Genomic DNA, 18,794 nt, shown 5'->3' with positions numbered 1-18,794 from the left:
TGGACAGATGAGTCAAAACTGGAGCTTTTTGGCAAGTCACATCAGCTCTATGTTCACAGACGAAAAAATGAAGCTTTCAAAGAAAAGAACACCATACCTACAGTGAAACATGGAGGAGCCTCGGTTATGTTTTGGGGCTGCTTTGCTGCGCCTGGCACAGGGTGCCTTGAATCTGTGCAGGGCACAATGAAATCTCAAGATTATCAAGGCATTCTGGAGCGAAACGTATTGCCCAGTGTCAGAAAGCTCTGTCTCAGTCGCAGGTCATGGGTCCTCCAACAGGATAATGACCCAAAACACACAGCTAAAAGCACCCAAGAATGGATAAGAACAAAACATTGGACTATTCTGAAGTGGCCTTCTATGAGTCCTGATCTGAATCCTATCGAACATCTATGGAAAGAGCTGGAACTTGTAGTCTGGAGAAGGCACCTATCAGACCTGAGACAGCTGGAGCTGTTTGCTCAGGAAGAGTGGGTCAAACTACCTGTTAACAGGTGCAGAAGTCTCATTGAGAGCTACAGAAAACGTTTGATTGCAGTGATTGCCTCTAAAGGTTGTGCAACAAAATATTAGGTTAGCGGTCCCATCATTTTTGTCCATGCCATTTTCATTTGTTTTCTTATTTACAATATTATGTTGAATAAAAAATCAAAAGCAAAGTCTAATTTCTATTAAATATGGAATAAACAATGGTGGATGCCAATTACTTTTGTCAGTTTCAAGTTATTTCAGAGAAAATTGTGCATTCTTCGTTTTTTGTGGAGGGGTACCAACAAATTTGAGCACGTCTGTATATATTGTCAATCTGGCACAATATTGTCAATCTGGCACAATGACAACACTAACACACTGTGTGTTAATTACATTCAAGATGTTTTATAATTATGAAATGAAATATATGAAATGAAATGTATGATACCTCTGGTGCTTTTCCTACCTGATTCTTGCCTCGGGACCCATGACCAGTTCACTAGTACCTGCTACTTTTTTCTGCAGCTGGAGTCCTGTTTGCTTCATCCGTCAGTGCAGTTAGGTACAGTCGGATCCCCTTCTGTTAAGATTATTAAATAGACCCTGTTGTGTTTAGATTGTAATAATAGGACCCTTTGTGGAAAATAGCAAAAATAACAGTATGTTATGATAGTTTTGTATTTTAAAGTATGTGCAGTGACTGACCATTTTAAATAGTAAAAGTGGCAGCAGTATTATGATCTGCTATTGTGTATTTTTCAGCAGGTAGGTAGAACTTGTATACAGTACAAGGCAGGTGCAATGTGTTAAGACCCCAGCAGGTGAGCGAATTTGAGAACCATCAGCCACGGCTGATACAATATTATATACTAGAGAGACCTCTGTCCAGTTTGCTGTAGGGCATTTAACGCAATACATATAGTATACCTGTTGGACCCTAAGCAGCCGCCCAATTTAATGGTCAACTTTTTAAAGAGAAGTCAAACTAGTCTCATTGTTTTCTGAAAAAAAGTAACTTGTTTAAGTTTTGAAACTTAAAAACTACCAGGAAACAACTGAAAACAACAATTAATGTGTTCTCTATTTGCATCTTAGTTGTGCCTTGTTAGTTCTCTTTCTTTTCAGAAGAAACGTGGACAATTTAGTATTTCTAACAGTTACGAATCTGTGTAGAATCAGCACCTGTTCAGCCCACAGTTCTGGATCAGACTGATGAAGTGGAATAAATATATGATTCAGAGAATTAGGGATGTCTGAATGCCCTTTTGTTTCCCAACGTCATGAGCAAATTTGTTATGCAGATGCCCATCTGTCAGAGGAACTTTAAACCCCGAGAGTAAAGCTTTACTGTGCCGAAGGAACAGGTCATCATCATGAAGCTAAGACTGAACCTGCGGGCAAAACATTTTAGCTTATTTTTTGTCCAGCTGGAAGACTGCATGCAACAATAAACCGTGAACATGTACATATATTATGGTATTTGAAAGTCGTGCTTTTATCATGTTCATGTGTTATACAATAATGGTACGCGACAACATAACTGGAGAGATAAATGTTCTGAAAATCAACAAGACCACAAAACTGAGGAAATTTAAATCAAAACTGATTTTTTTGTATAGATCCTGCTGGGCCGCAAGATTATCCCTCTGGCAGGCCTAGCTGTGACAATGCTACTCCTGCAGGTGGTCCTGTAGTTCTTGCCAAATGGTTGCCAGTCATTCCTCCTCCTGGTGGACACAGTTGGTGTCTCTATGGCTTTTCTAAATGACCCCGCTGCCAGGCAGAAAGAAGACACAAGCTGGTCCCTTGGTAGAATCCTGCAGGTCTGTTTCTCACTGGACCCAGCAGCTGCTTGCTTTTCGCCAGCCTCCTGCTGAATGATAGGTTTTTTCCTGAGGACCGGTGTTCAGCAATCCCACTTTTCACTCCACCATCCTTTTCAGCTGTACTCAGCTGAACCCATCCTAGTATTTCAACCTACTAGCAATCACTATCATAGTAGCTTTGACCACAGAGCCATAGGTTTGTACTTGGAAGTGGGGACCTCCAGGGGGGAAAAAACATAGTTATGTCCAATAATTGTAATATACAGTAATCCATTGCATCTACAATATCGGAGTCAGTGAATGAGACGGGGACCTCCTGGTTACAAGCCCTTTTCTTTAACCACTCGACCACACAACTTCCTGTACTAAATCATTAAAAATGACCCCCGAGTATTTTACATATTGTTACAAACAGAAATACAAGCACTCCTGTGTACTGTTAGATCAATATTTTATTTTCAGGACCTTCACAAGGGGTCACTATTTAGATGTTCTACAGTGGTGGTGAATGTATCTGTAGTAGTTTAAATCAATTGAACATATTGTAAAAATATTATTGCAAGCAAGCTTACTATATGAATGTGTTTAGATTAATTTGGTATTCATCCTTCTAATACTGACTAAGTACATGTTCCTTGTAGGTCCAAGGGAAAAGTCCACTCTCAAGGCATGTCAATGGCCTATTCCTTCCACCACATCCCTGTTCAAGACAGGAGCATTCACTACTAATAAAAATGAGGTTTTAGATTAAACAATAACTCAGTGTAGTTGTGTGGGGAGAGGTGTGACATGCCTTGCAAGAGTCCACCCTGTACTGTACAAGAACAGTTGTTAATATTGGTGCATTTAATTATCATAAAATCAGCTCAAATTGACACATTTGCTTGTGAATTGCTCATATTCATTTATATACTTGGCTCCCAATTGAGAACATGCGCTCTGTACGTCTAAACATTTAGCTATATTATATGTATAATGTATAATATCCCCCCCTGCATGTTTTCTATTTAAAGTGATTACTGAACTGCAGAATCTATATCACACTCCAGAGTCATAATGCACCCACATTAAACATAATGCATCCACTGTTGATAATGAAACCCTATTATGTAAACAATAAGGCAAATCTAATACCCACAATTCACACATTTCTATTGCATCTCAACATGCATTAATTTGTTTTTAATGTATGCATTTATGTAAATTGTCTAGGGATCTCAAAGCCCCATACATGTGTTTGTTATTATTTCCCATCCACTACCACATGCCCCAGGGTGTTAAACTCCACAGTGTTTATCTAAATATCAAATCACTGGATTAATTTGAAACACGGAAAGGGCAGTGAGGTGATGTTGGAATAAATGTGTGGTTGTCATGGAAATGTGACCAAACTAGGAGGTCCTTGAGGGTTACGAGTCTAAACTAGTGTAAGAGAGTTATGAATTTGAACTAAAGCATAAAGAGCAAGAATTAGTCCCTGCCAAACCCTCCCGGGTCTCATCTGCATAACAAACAAAACTGACTGATATGATCCAGTAGCTATATTGATTAGAATTTTATGAAACTTATTGGGATTTACCAAATCATAACCAGTGTGAGTTCTGGCTTTATAGAACTCCGGAATGCCAGCATAATCATATGCTACCTGTAGAATGCAGGCGAAACATGGATGCATGGAGGTCATTACACTTGAAAGAAATGAATAAAAAGCAGTAGTGAAAGATTTTATTAGATGGTTTTGTTTTTATTTGAGTCCTTTCACAATAGAATTTAACAACTGTGTGTGCTGAACATCCATGAGTTCTGGACTGTGTAAACATCTGTTTTACATCTCTTCAGCTTTCCAAAAAATTGGAATGCCATCACTTTTCACGTTAAATTGTTCTTAAAAACATGGCACAATTATGCAAAATACAGGTTTATTAGCACCATCTGCTGAAACTTTTCCTTATCAGACCCAGGATCACTTATTTGGATGAGGGTTCATGATAAAAGTTAACTAGACACAGAGAGGGGCTATTTATAGCAGCATTCAACCCAGATAAGAAATTATATATTACTAACATGTAAATGATAGCAAGAAACACTTCAGTTGATTCAGTTCTAAACAATACACTGCTTTCAAATTGGAGGCAGTCAGTTCTTTAACTTAACTTAATATGGTTTGGCTATTACCCTCTTAACAGGAAGTAAAGAAAAGCTAAAGTCATTTACCAACAGTCTTGAAACACCACTTCCTAAAAACACCAGACTGGATGTAACATAGTGAAAAACAACAACAACACAGAGCACTTGATAGAGATCAGAAACTAATCTGTGACAGCTTGTCAGGATTAATAGCTATCATAGTGAGTCCAAAGTACTCTTATATGCACTGGTAAAAATAGATAGGTGTCCTGAAATATTTAGATAACTTGTGATGAAATGGAATACATCCATGAAGATGCATCTTTAATTGGATTATAGTTTCATGTAAGTGGCAGACATTGGAAATGAATATGGTATATCATCTAAATGGGATGGATCCCACAATTCTGTCACTGAAGAATGATTTGCAAGGTACACTAACCCTCCAGATAAAGCCGCTAACCTCATGAATTTGAAGTCACTGTATGCAGCATGTAGCAGGGATTTGTGCATTTTGTGCACTGTAGCATATATACTTTCAGGCCAATTCTGAAAATTAGCTTCTTAAGTAGAATAACACTGTACTAGGTGGAGGTGGCAAACCCTTTTTTTCAGTGGTAATAGTATTTTCAATAAATTGCCAAATGTAATGCTACAATTACAAAAAAAGGGTTTTACTGAACAAACACTAACAAAGAAATCCCAAACCACAGAGTTATAACCTGTTAGTTGCCAAGTACTGCTCCTGTTTGCAATAGTTATCATTTTCTGTGGAAATGTAAGTGTTCAAGTTCATTATCTAAGACCATCTCGATCCATTCTGTTAACTCACAGTTGGATTTTCTTAGAGCATTTTTCTGCACTGGGGAATCACCCTGGATTACTATTTGTAGTTTACCCCCCCAATCCAAGTACAGTCACTGGTTGAGTAAGTGAATAGGTTTATAACTTGATAAAGTCAAGCCCTTAGTATTGGTTTTACATTCCACCTCACTCCTTACATCATGCTGAGCATTCTGATGCTAATATTGAACCTTAAAGTTAAGGACCTTTGCAAAGAGCTAAGTCATGAATTTCCAAGTGCTGCTTTAATTCTTAAATGCCTTGCATATTCAGTTCCAGCTCTGATTATTCAGAAATGTAACCGCTTCACAGTGGTTAGTGCTGACACATGGTGGATAATTGTTATTAAGGCACACTAGTAGCGGGTGTCAGATATTGTACTAAATATTCCATGTTCCATTCTCCACCAAAACAAATATTTTGAGATCGATTCAGGATCAGTCAAATCTTACATATCACTTCCACAATATGTTCTTAATTCTTTTTATAAAATAAGTATACTGTATTTTTTGGCTTCACCTTACTATACCTCTGTGTGTTTCACAATGCTTTCACAATGTGTTTTAATGCTTTTAATATGGTCCAGTATGCAACATTTTTCTTATTCAAATTGTACTTTTAGTTTATGCAAGTCCGTCATAAAAAAAAAAGGAAAACTGAAGGTGCTTGTAGCATTTTCTTAAGAGGTTTGGTGTACAGAACTCTTCCATCATAAAGATGAAATATGATGCTTTCGTGCAGTAGTATTTGGATAAAGCGAACTTCAGAGTTAGAACAACAAAATGTTATTAATGTAAAGAAAAAAATGAAACCATTGCAAAACAGCCTTTTCCTTAATCTTGATTATAATGTCTATTAAAGCACTCACTTGTAATTCTCTGGTTACAGTGGTAATTGGGGCAGCAGTGCGGAGTAGTGGTTAGGGCTCTGGACTCTTGACCAGAGGGTCATGGGTTCAATCCCAGATGGGGGACACTGCTGCTATACCCTTGAGCAAGGTACTTTACCTAGATTGCTCCAGTAAAAACCCAGCTGTATAAATGGGTAATTGTATGTAAAAATAATGTGTAAAAAAAATAATGTAATTGTATGTAAAAAATAATGTGATAAGGGCATCTGCTAAGAAATAAATAATAATAATAAGTAAAAGCACTGGTGTTACATCAATATATCATGCTGTCCATTGATGGGAAGGTACTGCAGGGGTTTCTTATTTATGACAAGAAGAATGTACATTTTGAAGACATTGACACACAATGCAGGATTGCTTGAGTAATAAGTGATTAGTTCACTGAAAGTTCTCTCCTAGAAGCCCATGGGAAAGGTAAAAGCAATGCTGAGTACAAAAAGTGTGAAAAACTTTATTTTCACCCAATGCTACTATGAGGTCAGTTGTTGAGTGGTCTTATATGCAAAAGCAGAATAACTCTCTCACTCTCAATGATTGAAAGCCCCATCGAGTGTTGGGCAAATCAAGAAAGAAAAAAAAGTTTTTAGCCAGACTGCAAGTGGAATCAAGTGCATTGATCTACAAGCTGTATGATGAATGTGTTATCATTCTTATTCTATAAATATCAGCCTTAATTGCAACTCTGTCTAAAGGTGTCATGGCAAGCCTCTTTGAAGTCTCTTTTGTTATTTATTCTTTTTTTATATTAAATATTTGTATTTCAAGCTTGTGTGCTATGTAATAGGCAACTCTTCAGTTTAAAGGTCTGTTATAAATACTAAATAGTGCATGAATACATGTGTTATAACAGGAGTTATAAACAATATTAGACTGTTAGTTTTGTTAATAAAAGGCTATAGCTATACCGGTAACTTAGGCATGTATGAGAAACCATACAATTACTTTATAACATGACATAAGTTTTACACAAGTAATGTGTCAACATTTTTTTAAATGAACTATTATGCCTTGGAAATAATCACAATAACCTTAAATTAAACATTTAATATATATATATATATATATATATATATATATATATATATATATATATATATATATATATATGCTTTCTAAATGGATACTTAAGTGAAAAGTTTATTGAAACACAACATAACTGAATTGACTGGGGTGTTAATGACAGATCCCCTTGTGTCCCCTTTTCCTACTGTCTTCACAGAAGGTGAAATGCTGGAGGTTTTATTATTGATTTTAAATAATTGCTGTGCAATGTTACATCGATGTGAATATAAATAATGGCCATGCCATTAGACATATAAATGTTTGTTTTTGACCACAAACTCCATTGAGGAAGGTATGCCTGAAACGTTGATAAGCTGGCTATTATGAGTAAATAAATAAATACAATTTTATACAAGTGAACCCCACAACACAAAACCTCAATCCCTCTCCTTGCTAATTAAAATTGCAGTGGAAGAATATGCAGCTTTAAGTAGACTTACTGAAAGTATAAATGATTCAGACACTGTTTGTGATAGAGCCAAATGTTTTCAGATATTTGTTCTTGGTGTAAGATGCAGGATGAATGCCTCAATAATCAATAATGACATAATGACAAAAAAGAAAACACTTACCAAGACTTTTACAAGACAAAAAAGGGAAACTTTTAAATGAATTATGGATAAGGCACCATAGTTGATCTGAGCATGTACTTAACATAGTGTTTACCTTGATATTGATTTAGGTCTTAGATAATCTTTATGATAGGGAGACATGCTGCAATATTTTGAGCAGTAGCTTAATCTTACTGAACTGTGCATGAATTAGTGTTACAGTATTTTAAAAAGGTCATGGTCACATACCTCATGTTTTATTCTTTTTTTTTTTTTTGCCTCTTGCTGAGCTAGCTCCCACAAGATTTCAGCAAATCCTCTGCTCTACTACAAATCCTAATTATTTTCATTATGTGACATTAGCAACATGCATGGTAAACAGTTTTCTAATTTTATGCACAAGGCATATTATAAGTGACTGTGGGTTATGATTCTGCTCACATTGTCTCTGAGGTATAATTGCTTGGGCAGGTTTTGCATGCCAAGTATTACACATTAAATATTCATTTCACATGCCTACAGTAAATTACGTGTTAGCACTATATTACTATAAATACTTCCTGGTTAGGCAGACAAAGAGTGGGTATGTCATTAACATGTACATTCATTAAAATAGTTTAAAACTTCCTTCATCAGATCATGTCTGTGTGCCTTCAAATAAATATTTTACCAGAATAAGACACTATCACTGTATAGTGTTATTTCTTCTTTAAATAATACCAGTTGTGAAATGCATGATGTATTTATTTTAACTGCGCTAAGTGAGGTAAAAGAGTTTTAAAAGACAGATTGATTGTGTGTTTCACGTACCAGATTTCAAATGTAATTGTTTGAACTGCCACATTCTCTGATTCTTTTTGACTTGACCGAATGGAATGAGAATAGATTCTGAATATATCAGGCCTCTCCTAATTTCCCATTGTCAGAAGCCTTTATTAGAGAAAGGTGACCTTCAGCTCTCCAGTAAATGCTTTTTTTATCCTCTTAATTTTGCCTTACATCAGATAACCTGCGCTGTGTCATTTGCAAAAGAGGAGCTTTGTGTCAAGATTAGGATTCCTTCAGGTCAGGCGAAGAATGCCCAGGAGCTCTTCCAAACATTTAATGTTATCAGTGAGGGATTCCAATAGAGTTTAATAATAACATCCAATTATGGGTCTTATCTAAATACATAGATTGATTTGAGAGATACTTGAAGAATTAAAAAAATAAATGTAATGTAAATTGCCAGAAGATAAATTTATGAGTTCACTACTAAAACTACTGTGAGAAAAGAACTACATGGAATCCTAGGAGACATTGGGCAACACCATTAACCATTTTTGTAGTAATAATAATAATAATAATAATGCATAATATGCAGTAACCAGATCTAATGAAAAACTGACATTTTGCATTCCCGTCTCCCTTAAAAGCAACGCCTCTTATACCTCATTCACATTGAGTAAGTTACCCACGATTAACACAAGTTAAAAACGGGATTGTATTGATGTGCATGATTTAGGCTTTCTTTTAACATATTCATCTCTTACTATGATGTACACTATTCCCATGAGTATGTATGTTTTTGATCCTCTTTGTCCCCCCCCCACCCATGTCAGAGTTTAACAATTACAACATTAAAACATCAGACAGAGACCATAGGTGGATTCTTATTTTGGATCAACTATAATACCCTGAATGAGCTCAATCTACAAGAGGTTCCATTCATTAAATACAACCAGCTTCCACCTGCTGAGTGGAAGCAAAGATGAATGCAGAAGAGTGCCTCTTGAAACAAACATGTGTGTTCAAGTGCTTCCCTGTCTCCTAAATAAAAAAACCTCCTCCAACATGATGCACCACTTTATAATTTCCTTAGAATACAACATATGTTGTGTACAGGGGAGGAGGATTGGATACACAATTTTTTTTTTTTACCAAACTTCCAGGCAAGCAGTAGCGGCTCCTGACTTTAAGTGGGGAGGCTAAATATAAATATATGCATGAGCCACACCTGTGTAGAAGCCCTTGCTTTCAATATACTTTTCAATATGATGACCTGGGTAAATGAGGGACACCAAGTATATTGAAAGCAAGGGCTTCCACACAGGTGAGGCTCATGCGTTAATTAAGCAAATAACATCCCAGCATGCTTAGGGTCATTTATAAAAATGTTGGACAGGCCTGGTTGCCTATAATTATGGCTAGCATGGCTTCAAGAGGAGACCTCAGTAACTTTGAAAGAGGGGTGATTGTTGGGGCGTGTTTGGCAGGAGCTTCAATGACCAAGACAGCTCAACTTGCTGATGTTTCATGAGCAATGGTGTCTAAGGTGATGTTGGCATGGAATTCCGAGGGAAAGACATCATCAGCAAAGGGCAACAGTGGGCGGAAACGCATACTCCAGGATCGTGATATCTGTGCATTAATTCGAAGTGTAATGCAAAATAGGCGAGCAACTGCAGATCAATTGACTGCAAATTTCAACCTGGGGCGCGAGCAGCCCGTTTAATCAAAAATGGTCCACTGAGAACTCCACAGAGTGGAATACCATAGTGGCCCAACGCCCTATTAAGTGACTTTACATTGGTGTTTCCATTTTTTGTCCACTACCTGTACCTCTTCATCTTATTAGTCCCTTAACAGGAAGAAGATGCTGAGACAACTGCTGATCCTTTACGTTGCTTGTAAATCTTCCATGCTCTATTTGTCGGAAACCAAACACAGAATGTAAATTCTTAAGTGCACTCAGTACCGTGCAGCTCCAGTTATCAAGAGACCTGAAGTTATGGGACCCCTTGCTGTTACAAGATTAATGACATTCTTCTTCTTCTGTCCTTGCTTTAATCTTGAATATAAAAGGAAAAATCTGATCTTATGGAAGAAAAAAAAAGATCACAGCTTCCAATGGCCATCAGAAGCATTGCTTTAATCAAGATCGCTAAACTTCTATGGTTGGATGTCTTTGAGGATAGTGTAAAATAATCAGAGTTGGCAACAATGCATGAATATTTCAGGTTCAATGTCTAACAGCCCATGATGCAAAAACAGTGACTTGCATCAGCAGAAGGCTGCAGGAAATTCATCTATACAGTAGATGCAACATTAACCATTTCTTTTGATGTAAGGTATTGATTAAATTCCAGATGAAAGTGCATGTTCAACATGAGGACATATAAAAATAGCATGTTCAAGAGAAAGAGGAACACCTTCACTGTCACAAAGAGTAGAATGTATACAGTATTAAAATAAAACAAGTTTGGCAGATATGTATAGATCATATGTATGTGATGGAATGCAGACCAGACCAGAAACTGTTTTCTATTGTCTGTTGCTGGTAAATGTGCTAGTAAATTGTGTAATGTCTAAATATCAGGTGTATGGCTCAGACTGTATTGTACAAGGAGATAGAGTTAGTGTTATAAATAAGGTAGGTTTAGTGTTAGAGTTGGGGTTATCATTAAGGTTCTCTTAGTTCATAATGTGAAGGTTCTTGGATTATCTTGAGCTACTGTGTTTTTGTTTTAACATATAGTTTATATAATGTGCATGTACTTAGTATTGAATTTCTTTTCTCTTAAATACTGTATCTGAATGTGTACATTCTGTATTATTCTCTTTTAGCGTTTTTGGTTACTTTGGTTACTAATTATTCCTGCAGGACACACATTTTAGATTATATACAGTAATGTATATAATGTATCTGATGAAGCTTTCTCTGCCATTTGAATGCAGAGCATTTTTATGTCTTAGCATTTCTTTATTATTGACGTCACATCAAGATGGAATGAAGCTTTCATTAAACAACATGAAGCTCACTGTAGTTTGACTGTATATACTGTACAGTCCAATGTTTGGTATGTTCCACATCTCTCAGTTGGTCTAAAAGATGGATTGTTAAAGCAGTATTATTGACTTGGCAGCATAAACCCCAAGTAAAGTCATCAGCTTTATAAAAGACACAAATATATATTTAAAAGTGTGTTTGCTGTCACCTGGGACCCTCATGAAAACAAAATGTTGCATCTCATAAGACCTAAAAACAAGATTTAAAAGCCATAATGACTGGCATTATCCTCATCATAGCTCCTGTCCTAGAGTCCTCCCTCTTATCCCATGTTAAAAATGATAACTATCAAGATTCTGCCAGCCAAGTTATCACCTCCAATTACATTAATTAGTGTTACATTATTCAGCTGTTAAAAAACAGGTATCTTCTAAGCTGGACTATGTTTCTACAGTACTTAACAAAATGTAGATTTTCCAGAAATGTGTGTTTTCAGTTATGACAGCTTTGTCTTGATGCATTTCCTCGGGTAACTTGACATACACATCTCCTGTTATGCTAGTGTTTTGTGCTCCTTATTCATCAGTCATAGTATCCGCATTGTTTATCTTTTTAATAGATACGGCATGTTCTTCTAAATCCCCCCATGCTTTTTAACTATTTTCTTTCTCTCTCCCAAGGTGTCACATCCCAGTATATCTCAAAGAACACAAATGTGCAAAGTAAAGGGAACAGCACGACTGAACTTGAACTTTTGAACTGTCTGTCCCCATGCAACTTCCATAGATGAGGATCATTACCAACATACATGGGGTTACATTTGAATGAATGTGCTGTTATCATTATAGCAGCTTTTTTTTTTTAAAAAACACAAAACTATGATAACTGTGTGCAAACACCAGTTATCTCAATCACACTTTTTGTCTGTTTTTTCATTTGATTTAATGTAATCCTAGGGAAGGGAAGAAAGGATACACATCCATTTTATACATGAAGCTTAGCTTCAATGCCTACTTCTTAACTGTGTTATTCTATGTTAATTCCCCTGGAGCCGAATTTACCCATATATAAAATATAAAATCAATTTTACTATTGTTTAACATGAGAAGTTTGACTGTGAAACCAAAGGGATGGTGCAAATTGGAGTCGCAATCAGACTTGTCAATAGTGGTTTTGGGTTGTTTTTTTTTGTATTATGGTAATAATGGATCCTATTGCTTTAATTAGCAGCAGCTGACTTTGACCAATTAACAGCTATGACTTCCTCTCATAAGTGGATTATCATACATCCTGGGGGAAGTTTACTGTATGATATGCAGAGAACCCTGAACAGTACAACACATTAAGTGTAATTCAGAAAAAGAATAGAGGGAGAAAAACGATCTACAACTTTAATGTCATACATCACAGAAGCACCTTGACTGGTCATTTACAATGATCAACCAATGAAATATTACTGCAGCATGAGAAAAGTGGGACAAATGCATTGTTTGATTTATTTATTTCCGAACCTTGGACCCTAATTAAAAATCGGAATAAAAAATAGCTCCAGGCAATAGCAGAACCTAATTGTGTCCCAGTCGTGTTCTAGAACAGTAAAAATAGATCACTACTCCTTTCTTAATACTATTATTTTATTAATGAGGTATTTCTGGTGTTGCTTTCTAAATACACTGTGGGTTTCTTAATAATAGTTGTACAATCACTTGTGATCACCCAAAGCTATCAATACGACAAATAGGTTCGATTATATGTTTACTAAAATAAATGAAAATGAGACCAAAAATAAATATGCATGAAAAGGCAGACTGGCCAATGAAAAGAAAAATGACAGGTACGTTATTTAAACAGTTTTACTGTACACCTTTTTTTATCCGAACTTAAGAAAGATTTTACATGTATGTGTTCCTTTCTATTAAGTTCGTAATGGCTAGAAGGGTAGTGTATTATCTGTGAGTATGAACCAATGTTCATTTTTTGCATGACTAGAATAAAAATCAAATTTACTGTTACACAAACATTGACAGTGTCAGTGGCAACACGTTTATAGTGCAAATTTAAAATGGCATCTAGTTAGGGAGCAGGCGATAATAGAATGAGACGGGTAATTCAGGAATGCATTCATGGATATAACAGTATAATTGTGTTTCTGAATTGCTTAATATTATACAATATCCAATGCTGAAGCTTTTTCAGCATACTATTCCAGAATGCTATTTACTGCATGGAAGTTGGCCAGCAATAAAACGCTGCTTTATACGAATACCACAAGATCTCTAAAGTGTGTGTCTCAGCGAGTAAAATACATTTAAAATGAATATACTCTAAAATGAAAAGATGAAGATGTGACCTGTGCTGCTTAACTTCATTTGAGGGGATTATACTTTGGTGTTGCTTTATACAATTTCTTTACAGCCTTACTCTAACAAGTTCTAGTTACAAATAACACAATTAAATAATACATGCTATTGTTAACTTGCGAAACATACTGAAGATCTTGATTTTCTGGGTTTCAAATTCTCAACTCATTGTATCCCCACCCTTTTATCCATGAGACAGGGCAGCAGTGTGGAGTAGTGGTTAGGGCTCTGGACTCTTGACCGGAGGGTTGTGGGTTCAATCCTATATATCCAATCATAAATGGGTAATTGTATGTAAAAATAATGTGATATCTGTATAATGTGAAATAATGTATAATGTGATATCTTGTAACAATTGTAAGTCGCTAAGAAAGGGTGTCTGCTAAGAAATAAATAATAATAATATTAATAATAATATCAATTATCCTTAGCACTTAAAAATGTATTAACAGAATATTCTGGATATAGTAATGTGAAATAAGGTTATGGATCCCTCTGTAATTGAAGTACTAATAACTTTTAGTATTTTATATTTTATCACTGCCTCAAATCAGTTCATTACACGGTACATCATTTTTTAAAGTACGGTAATAACATTTACAGTAGTAAAGTAGTAAAGATCTCTCGGTCTTGTCAATTACTCAAAAATCATATAAGGTCAGTTCGGCCTGCAGTACAATTAATAATAATCTTTATTTTTAATATAGCGCCTTTCACAATAGAATAAAGGAACATCATAAAAGTGTGTTTTAAATCTTGCTTTAAAAGCAGTGACACTTGGTGCTTCACTTATAGAGCTAGGCAGATCATTCCAGTATTGGGCCCCTATAACTGAATGCTGTGTGTGTGTGTGTTTTTTTTTTTTTTAATTTGTGGGACAGTAAGCAACTTGGCATTCTGTGATCTGAGTGGTGGGTGTCTAAGAATATATGATATTAAAAGACAGTTTAAAGGCAATGGTGCAAGACTATCACTTTTCCTTAACAAAACAACTGTTTTAATGATCCTGGCAAAATGGAAATAGATGTCACAATATTAAGCACAATGTCACCAGCCTGACAACTGCCAACAGTTTCCAATAATACTGATTATTTTGAAGACTGTTTGCTGACTGTTACATCGTCAGTCGTTTTATGACATGGATGTATGGTCTTTGCTATCTTTCTTGGGGATTCTGGGCTCTGTTGCTATCTCTTTTTTTAGCCTTCCTTTCCATTCAAATCATGTGATGATCTGATCTTTCAACTATGCCAGCACCAGCTACACTCTGTTTATATACCTGTAAGATACGATTCTTCACTGCTGAGCAGAGATCATATTCATACAAATGACTGGCATGAAAGAGCCCCGAATGCATGCTTTCACCAAAATGTCTGTGCATATCTGGACTCTATAAACTTCTGGATTGTATCCAGACATAAACTCTGAACTGGCTGTTAAAACAAAAAAAGCATTTTTTTTGTTTACTGCCAGCTATCATTTTAATGAGCACTTTAGAAGAAAGCAGTGGATATTTTTAAAATTACATTTATTTTCCACTTGTTGAACAATTAAAAAAAAAAAATAATAAAAACTTTGCCTTAATGGTTGGTGATTAAACTGTACATGATACATAATACAAGACTCCAGTTTTGCATGTGTGTATATTTCTTCTAAAAAAAGTTGTTTCTTTTGTGAGTAATAAATACATTTTGATATTTTGTATTGATTCTCATTGTAGTTGTAGCCTATTTCCTTTTCCTTCAGGCTGGCTGTGTAGTCGACCATTGTAATGTCTGGTTTCTCGCACCATGCACCAATTCAGCACTGAGTACATTTCACAGAGTCTACAAGGAGATAAAAGTCTTCCAAGCGGAAAAAAATCAAGAGTCGGAGTCCAGGTTTTTATACTTGTGAGAGAGACAGTTGTCTTCAAGTACACTCAGTGCATCTTGTAATTAAAGCTATTTTGTTACATTGTTTCCTCTCTGATTCAGCGTCACACTGTGTTGGAAATGACACCCTTTGTGTTTATCCAAACTACTGTGTCCTGTTCTCTCAAAATAGCAGGATTTGAAATCCCAAAGAAAAATAAACAACTGTACTGCCTTTTTGTGTTATAGGTGTTGTGTCTGATTATGGACTGTAGCAACGCTGTACAGTATGTCCTTGTAACAAACAAAATAGAGTGAAAAATCCACTTCCATGACTATAAAACGTTCCATGGATTGCATCTATTTCAAATTGAGCTGCTGAATTGTTATCATCTCTGGTATTTGGGAACAATTTAAGCTTTTGCATTTAATACGGACACAAATATAAACATTTAATAAAACATTGGCTAGTATGTCTATGATGTATTTTACCGACTGCTCGTAAACCATCTGGATGTAATGCAAGGAATATTAGGTAAGTGGGAATAAAAGCTGCTCAAAAGAACACTGTCCTGCATTTTATTATCTGCACCTTCTTCAATACACAGGCATCACTGCATCATGCACAGTAATCCACATACTTTATCATTGTGACAAGAAGTATTACTATTTACCTGTTCATATACAAAAGACATTCAGTGGATTGTTTGTGTTAAAATGTTGAATCCAAAATGTGCTGTACTTAACAAGTTAGATATAGGATAGGACAACAGTGATGGTAAGCTAGCCTATTTTTCAAACTCATCAACTCAAGCTTACCTTTAATACATAATATGTTGCTTAAAGAGTGTGCTGTTAAGCCCCCTTTTCAGTATTCTATTGTATAAAATCTCTATTGTGAATAAACACTGCCTGGCACCTTTATTAGGACCTGTTTACCCCTGGCACCCCACTGGTGTGAGACATGTTTTCCTAGTATACCCTTGACTACTACTGTAAGGCCAAAATAATGTTGCAGCTTATCTAAGCATTGCTGTGGATCAAGTCCACCGAACAATATTGCACTTACCCTGATGGCGATAGCTACTTTCAAGAAGATAATGCACCCATCCACCATGCCTGTGAATATTCTGAGAAGCATGACAGAGACTTCATACATCTTCCATTGCCACCGCAGTCCCTGGTTCTCGGTCCAATTTAACATGTTTGGGAGGAACTGGAATGATGCATTCATTATCATAATCTTCTGTCTGCCTGCATGATATATTAATGACTAAATGGATCCCTTGAGACACCTTCCAGCATCTTGAGGAATATATGCTATGTTGTTTCAAGGCTGTGATCAAGGCAAACCTGATAAGTCCTGATAATGTGGCCAGGCAGTGGATTTATATATTAAAATGGGTTTATCTATTCTTGACTGTTCTGGTTCTTTTTTTCCTCCCAAATTAAAATACAGGTACATGTCAGCTGGCTAAAGTTTTCAATGTACTCTTCCTGGTCAATAACTATGATACATATTGTATTACATTACAAGTCTGTGTTCCTCAAACAGTGTTTCTGCATGTACCTGAGCTGAGGTGAACAAGCAACACAATGCAAGGATAAGATAACAAAAAATAAATAACAAAGACAAGCATATTTAGAGATAGCAGTCAGGATAATGCAAAGTTGGTAAAGAAACATTGACAAAAGAGAAATCTTACATTGTTTAATGCACTTGTGAATTTGACCAAACCAAAAATCTAGTGTTTATAAATCCATACCTTGAGCTATTGTTATCAACACTTAAACACGTGGCTTTGTTGTCTGTACACTTTCAATTGACATGCATATGACAAAGACAATGTGTTTTGAACCTCCCATGGCTTGCACCAATACTCAGGCTGATGTCAATCATGCGATCTGTGACACATAACAGCCATATATGCAGTTTAACTAAGGTTTAGAGGTAGCAGAAAACTGTCAAACTCTCAAACACAATTTCCTACATATCTACATTCATAAAGCCTTTTTTGACCATGTAAGATTGCATTGAACGTGGCATAACAATAGGAATCCAAATGCCCCATTTAAAAAAAAACTGATTTACCTATTACAGTTTACAACTAAACTGAAACGGCAAATGCCACTTTATCATTTTTAAACATAGCAAAGAATTTTTGAACCAGTGTTTCTGAAAACAAATTTGCTAACCACCTGCAAAGGTGTTTTGTTGTTCCTAAAAAAAAAAATTGTATATACTGTGTGTGTATATATATATATATATATATATATATATATATATATATATATATATATATATATATATGGCGTTCCAAATTACTATTAGAGGCGTAAATGTTGGAAGTAAATGAAGGTCTCGTTAAATCTGGGATTGATTGGCTGTCCTGACTCATGGGTACTATTAACTTGTTTGCGTTTCTTTTCAACTGGTTTTTCTACTAGGTGAAGTAGCGCCCTAAGACCAGTACTCTCACCTGAAATACAATGTATTACACGTTGCTACAGGTATGCTTGTGATTGCTCGCGTGTAAAGAATACCTAGACTGTAACTTTTGAGAAGGCAGGCGTTTACACAGACGCTTAACAAACAAAACCCCGAATGCCATTTCTGACCAAGTAAGTAACACTTTATTTAAGACTGTACAATAGTAGAGACAAAAATGCACTCTACAGTAAACCGCACTGTTTGATACATATGTTTACTGTAGACGAATGAAGCAGTGCTGCAACTTTCAAGCAAACTACTACAGTTCAAGTCAAACGTTGTTTCTACTTATAAGCGCACACGAAACACCATTTATTCTTTTCAGCCGCTGTGCAGGTTTTTACACACTAATAGCCTTGAAATGAGCGTACTGCTTATAGAGCGTTGTGTAACGTGAGATGTCGAGTAAACAATATTGCATGTTGTTGATTGTAATCTGTTGAGAGAGGAGGCGAATGATCTATAGACAGCTCTAGCACTGGGTTACAATTGAATAGCCTAACAGGGATGGATATATATATATATATA

At 35.9% G+C, this 18,794-nt stretch overlaps 1 protein-coding gene and 1 long non-coding RNA gene across 6 annotated transcripts in view; one reads left to right on the top strand and one right to left on the bottom strand.

Moving 5' to 3' along the window:
- Window positions 1-18,794, bottom strand: part of LOC117431453 (uncharacterized) — a 50,788-nt gene that overhangs the window by 4,127 nt on the left and 27,867 nt on the right. For both annotated transcript variants that reach the window (XR_009308166.1, XR_004548690.3), the window contains exon 2: window positions 941-1,054. This is a non-coding gene — a long non-coding RNA (uncharacterized LOC117431453). The remainder of the gene's footprint in view (window positions 1-940; window positions 1,055-18,794) is intronic.
- The window catches only part of LOC117431120 (phospholipid-transporting ATPase VB-like), an 82,998-nt gene continuing 82,362 nt past the window's right edge, over window positions 18,159-18,794 (top strand). For all 4 annotated transcript variants that reach the window (XM_058996268.1, XM_058996269.1, XM_058996270.1 and 1 more), the window contains exon 1: window positions 18,159-18,397. In XM_058996268.1, the coding sequence (XP_058852251.1) occupies window positions 18,381-18,397 (17 nt within the window). In that variant the 5' untranslated portion in view covers window positions 18,159-18,380. The remainder of the gene's footprint in view (window positions 18,398-18,794) is intronic.

Source organism: Acipenser ruthenus, chromosome 22, assembly GCF_902713425.1.
Source record: "Acipenser ruthenus chromosome 22, fAciRut3.2 maternal haplotype, whole genome shotgun sequence".
NCBI classification, from domain to species: domain Eukaryota; kingdom Metazoa; phylum Chordata; class Actinopteri; order Acipenseriformes; family Acipenseridae; genus Acipenser; species Acipenser ruthenus.
The sequence above is the reverse complement of the archived record's forward strand: the minus strand, read 5'-3'. Positions and strand labels throughout refer to the sequence as shown.